Genomic DNA, 6,116 nt, shown 5'->3' on the forward strand with positions numbered 1-6,116 from the left:
TATCAGGGCAACTGGAATCCATCAATGCCGGCTGATTATTGTTGGACACTTAAATGAAAAGCCTCTGATACTGAGTATAAATGAAAATCATCAATGAAACATTGAGTTCAACTATTGTAAAGCATCAGCACTGTCATGCAATTAAACACATTTTATTCAATAAACATAAATTTCTTGTTTCACCACATTCCCATGTGATACAAGTAGTCTGAAATGATATTCATATTCAGCCTCAAGGGATCTATTGTAAACAACAAAACTTTTCTGAGGCAGCAGCATGTTCAAAAAAAGTTGTTGTCCAGTGTTATTCTCTGGCAAAGGCAAAGGATAAAAGTGTGTGAATAAAGAGCAGGGCTAAAGGGGTACTGGAACTGATAGGATTTCTCAGATGGAGAAGCACACATGGACGGAAAGAAAGTGTCGAGAAATCTAGCATAAAGAGATGGGGGAGTGGTGAGAAAGGAGGTTGAGACGAACTGGGGTACTGATGAGGGGTGCAAAATGACAGGTGAGCACTGACTGGATCGTCAATGTTGGAAAAAAAAACACAGGGCTTCAAGACCTTCCTGAAAGGGGTAGGGGTGGAGGTTGCAGGTAGGAAGGGATTGCTCAGACAGGCCGAGTGGTTTCCTTCTATTGTGCAATAAATCCATAGAGTTCCAGATCAAACACTATATTGTTAAGTGGAAAAAACCCTGAACTCCCCGTACTCCCCTAGGTCAGGGATTCCCAAACTCTTAAATGCCATGGACCTCGACCACTGAGCGAGGGATCTGTGCACTCCAGGTTGGGAACTTCTGTTATAGGTTACAGCACGCCTATGTCCATTAGTCGTAAATTTGTTTCTACAGCAAATAGATCTTTCCTTCTATTTCTCTGCCTAGACACAAATGTCTCAATTAAAATCTTCCCTTAGCCTGTTAAAATTGCAAAACCCCTGCTTCCTCTGATAACAGGTGTGCCATCAGAAATGTCTGCTTGTGCAGTCAACAACACCAATACTCACTTCTATGCAACAGTCATACCTCTTCAAAGCCTTCAAAACCCACTCTAGTGACACCAGCATTAAAGTTCGTCAACATACCTGTAAACACAACTCTGTTGTAAGTACCAAGTTTACAACTGCAACAATAAACTAAACATTTTCTTTATCAAAATTGTGGAAAAGACAGCATCTATGGGGAAAGAAAGAGAGCAAACTCACACACTTGAACCTCTAGCATTCTGTGTGTCTCAACTTATGCACTGTGCAGAAACATCCACAATTCAAAAACCGGACATTTTGACAAAACAACTCCAACACTACAGAGGGGTACTTTACTAAACACTAAGGCACTCACAAGGAAATATGAAACCCTGGCCAAGAAACCCTTGAAGTCGGTATTTTGAGCAATCTTTGAGGAAAGAGGTTGAGGTTTATGAAGGGAATGTGGCCAAGTCAGCTGAAGGCGCGGATGCCAATGGCCGAGAGATGCTAAAGCATTCCAAATTATTGGAACACAGATCCAGGATATCCGGGGAAAACAGTATTTACAGTGTGCACACAAGCTAGCAAATGTGTGTAGCAACAGGTTTACTCAGGTGCAAGCGAACAAATGAGTGCAACAGAATGCATGTGTACAGATGTACAAGCATACACATTTGTGTGCAATGCATGTAATTGCACAGATTGAAGTTATACGTGTGCAAGTGCCCAAGCACCACTACATATGCGTGTGAGCAGGCGCTCGAGCACTGGTGTGCTTGTGCATGAGCCAGAGCTCAGCTGTGCACGCGTTTGTGAGCACAGGTTGGTAAACGTGCATGAGTGAGTGTGCCCAAGAGCGCACGCGTACCCGCGCACTAGCGGGAGCCCGAGAACGAACGCGCATACGTGTGACCGAGCACCCCCCCGGCACACGCCTGAGCGTGTCCCCCGAGCACGAACGTGCATACTCACGAGTCCAGGTCCTCGTTGCAATAGCCCAGCATCCAGATTACGCTGCTCTTCTCGCTATCCTGGAGCTCCACCCGCTCCAGGCCGCGGATGATGTGCCCGACGCCGCCCTCCAGCCTCCGCTCGCTGCTCGGCCACACGTCGGGCTGCGACTCGGGTTCGCCTGCCGCCTTGGCCTCGTCCAACGGGTCGAAGTGGCGGCTCGGCATCTCGCTCAGCGAGCTAATGCCGCTGTCGTAGCAGTCGTCGGCCTCGGCCTCGCCGCCCCACGGAGCCGCAGCCGTTTTGTCCGGGTCCGGCTTCGGCCGCCGCGGCTCCTCGTTGACCACCATCTCCATGTCGGCTTCGACAGTCGGACCAGCACCGCTTTTCCAACTCATCTAGCCGGATCGGTGAGGTGGAGCGCCCATTATTTCCTCCGTTTCGCCAGGAAAGGGCGAAGAAAGCGGCGGCGCCTCCTCCCCCCGACTCAGCCCCTCAGATGAAGATGGCCGGCGCCTTGTTTACCCTCCTGGCCGACGGGAATCCCCCTCAGTCAGGCCGCGACCAATCAACGTGCGGCTTGCTACGGCGTGCTCCTCGGTCTGCGGGATGGTCCTGCTGCGCATGAGTCTGCGTAGTGCCTTATGGTCATTGTAGTCCACAAAATGTCCATCCAGAATCAGGTTTAATCTCACCGGCATTTGATGTCTTCACGGGCAGCAAAGCGATGCAATATATAATAGGAAAAAAACATGAATTATGTAATATATGCAGTACTTACATTAAATAAGCAGTGCGAAATAGGAAATTAAAAAATAATGAAGTATTGTTCATGGGTTCAATGTCCATTCAGATATCTCATGGCAGAGGGGACCCAAACTGTTAAAGGATGTATACAGTACCATTTCAGTACCATATACTACTTTGAGATACATTTTCTTGTCAGCATTTACCAGAAAAAATAAAGAAATACAAAATCGAGTGTGGGGACTGTAGCAAATATTACATCGATCGCAATGGCTCTCCACACGGCTTCAGACTACCTGGACAACACAAACACCTACGTCAGGATGCTGTTCATTGACTATAGCTCAGCATTTAATACCATCATTCCCACAATCCTGATTGAAAACCTGGGCCTCTGTACCTCCCTCTGCATTTGGATCCCAGACTTCCTAACCAGAAGACCACAGTCTGTGCGGATTGGTGATAACATCTCCTCCTCACTGACGATCAACACTGGTGCACCTCAGGGGTGTGTACTTAGCCCACTGCTCTACTCCTCGTACACACATGACTGTGTGGCTAGGCACAGCTCAAATACCATCCACAAATTTGTTGAGGATATAACCATTGTTGGTAGAATCTCAGGTGGTGACGAGAGGGCGTACAGGAGTGAGATATGCCAACTAGAGGAATGGTGCCGTAGCAACAACCTGGCACTCAAAGTCAGTAAGACGAAAGAGCTGATTGTGGACTTCAGGAAGGGTAAGATGAAGGAACACATCCTCATAGAGGGATCAGAAGTGGAGAGAGTGAGCAGATTCAAGTTCCTGGGTGTCAAGATCTCTGAGGATCTAACCTGGTCCCAGCATATTGATGTAGTTATAAAGAAGGCAAGACAGTGGCTATACTTTATTAGAAGTTTAAAGCGATTTGGCATGTCAACAAATACACAGAAACTTCTATAGTTGTATCATGGGGAGCCTTCTGACAGGCTGCTTCACTGTCTGGTATGGAGGGGCTACTGCACAGGACAGAAAGAAGCTGCAGAAGGTTGTAAATCTAGTCAGCTCCATCTTGGGTACTAGCCTACAAAGTACCCAGGACATCTTTAGAGAGCAGTGTCTCAGAAAGGCAGCGTCCATTATTAAAGACCTCCAACCCCCAGGGCATGCCCTTTTCTCACTGTTAAAACCAGGTGGGAGGTACAGAAGCCTGAAGGCACACACACAGTGATTCAGGAACAGCTTCTTTCCCCCCTGCCATCCGATTCCTAAATGGACATTGAAGCTTTGGACACTACCTCACTTTTTTAATATACATTATTTCTGTTTTTCCACATTAAAAAAAATCTGTTCAATATATGTAATTGATTCACTTGTTTATTATTATCTTTTATTTTATTTGTTATAATTTTTTTGCTCTCTCTGCTAGATTATGTATTGCATTGAACTGCTGCTAAGTTAACAAATTTCATGTCACATGCCGGTGATAATAAACCTGATTCTGATCTGCCAAACTGGCAGAAAACTATCCACAAAGATCCATGAACCTCACCCGGCTATAAAGCGACATGACCAACTCTCCCTCGTCTCTACCCATTACAACTCTCCCACGTCTCTACCCATGACCAGCTCCCTTCGTCTCTACCCGTGACCAACTCCCCTCGTCTCTACCCATGACCAACTCCCCTCGTCTCTACCCGTGACCAACTCCCCCTCATTTCTACCCATGACCAACTCCCGTTGTCTCTACCCGTGAACAACTCCCCCCGTCTCTACCCGTGACCAACTCCCCCCGTCTCTACCCGTGACCAACTCCCCTCGTCTCTACCCGTGACCAACTGCCCTCATCTCTACCCGTGACCAATTCCCCCTCGTCTCTACCCGTGACCAACCCCCCTCATCTCTACCCGTGACCAACTCCCCTCGTCTCTACCCATGACCAACTACCCTCATCTCTACCCGTGACCAACTCCCCTCGTCTCTACCCATGACCAACTCTCCCTCGTCTCTACCCATGATCAACTCCCCTCGTCTCTACCAATGACCAACTCTCCCTCGTCTCTACCCATGAACAACTCCCCTCGTCTCTACCCATGACCAACTCCCCCCGTCTCTACCCGTGACCAACTCCCCCTCGTCTCTACCCGTGACCAACTCCCCCCGTCTCTACCCGTGACCAACTCTCCCTCGTCTCTACCCGTGAAGATCAAGAGGGACACAAAGTCAACTGGGCGTCAATGAAAGTCATGGTGCGAGTAAACACACAGCATGCAAAGGAATTCCTAGAAGTGTGGTTTTCCGCAAACAGTTCTGTAAGCAGATACATAGATCTCGGTCCTATTATGAACCAATGCGGGCAAAATTCCAGGCTGCAACACCCAGAGTTTGCCATTTGTCCCTCCGCCACAACTGACGTCCCTACGTCCCTCCGTAATGACCAATCAGCTGAATATTAAATGAAAGCCAAGCATTCAGAGGACATGCCACAATCAGCAGCACTTTGGTGGTGTCTCCTCTTATGCTGACGAAACTTTTGCAAATGGATTGCCAAGATCAGAGAACCAACCGTAAAGAAATACAATAGAATCTACAAAAAAAACATGCATTAAGACAGACAAGCAACCAATATGCAAAAGAAGACAAAAATATTTGGCCTTCATTGTGTGGCACAGATTCACCTCCCTTGGCTGAATGAATTCCTTCTCATCTCATTTCAAAAAGGGCGTCCCTTTATCCTGAGGCTGTGTCCTCTGGTCCTAGACTCTCCATATAGATTGTGAACCATGGGTAATTTCCTGCCCTCTGCCTATAAGGAGTTTGTACGTTCTCCCTGTCATCGCAGGGGTTTCCTCCAGGTCCTCCAAAGTTTCCTCTCATGGTCTAAAGACGTATCAGTTGGTAGGTTAATTGGTCAGTGTAAATTTTCCCATAATCAAGCTAGGATTAAACCGGGGTTTTTAAACGCAAACATGAGGAAATCTGCAGATGCTGGAATTTCAAGAAACACACATAAAAGTTGCTGGTGAATGCAGCAGGCCAGGCAGCATCTCTAGGAAGAGGTACAGTCGACGTTTCAGGCCGAGACCCTTCGTCAGGACTAACTGAAAGAAGAGTTAGTAAGAGATTTGAAAGTGGGAGGGGGAGGGGGAGATCCAAAATGATAGGAGAAGACAGGAGGGGGAGGGATGGAGCCAAGAGCTGGACAGTTGATTGGCAAAAGGGATATGAGAGGATCATGGGACAGGAGGCCCAGGGAGAAAGAAAAGGGGGAGGGGGGAAAACCCAGAGGATGGGCAAGGGGTATAGTCAGAGGGACAGAGGGAGAAAAAGGAGAGTGAGAGAAAGAATGTGTGTATATAAATAAATAACGGATGGGGTACGAGGGGGAGGTGGGGCATTAGCGGAAGTTTGAGAAGTCAATATTCATGCCATCAGGTTGGAGGCTACCCAGACGGAATATAAGGTGTTGT

General features: G+C 47.6%; 1 protein-coding gene across 1 annotated transcript in view; it reads right to left on the reverse strand.

Annotated features, from left to right (window-relative positions):
* The window catches only part of LOC140206211 (NF-kappa-B inhibitor alpha-like), a 54,103-nt gene extending 51,624 nt beyond the window's left edge, over positions 1 to 2,479 (reverse strand). Inside the window, exon 1 of the mRNA XM_072274523.1 lies at positions 1,940 to 2,479. Within this exon, the coding sequence (XP_072130624.1) occupies positions 1,940 to 2,316 (377 nt within the window). The 5' untranslated portion in view covers positions 2,317 to 2,479. The remainder of the gene's footprint in view (positions 1 to 1,939) is intronic.
* Positions 2,480 to 6,116: the final 3,637 nt, after the last annotated feature.

Source organism: Mobula birostris, chromosome 12 (assembly GCF_030028105.1).
Source record: "Mobula birostris isolate sMobBir1 chromosome 12, sMobBir1.hap1, whole genome shotgun sequence".
NCBI classification, from domain to species: domain Eukaryota; kingdom Metazoa; phylum Chordata; class Chondrichthyes; order Myliobatiformes; family Myliobatidae; genus Mobula; species Mobula birostris.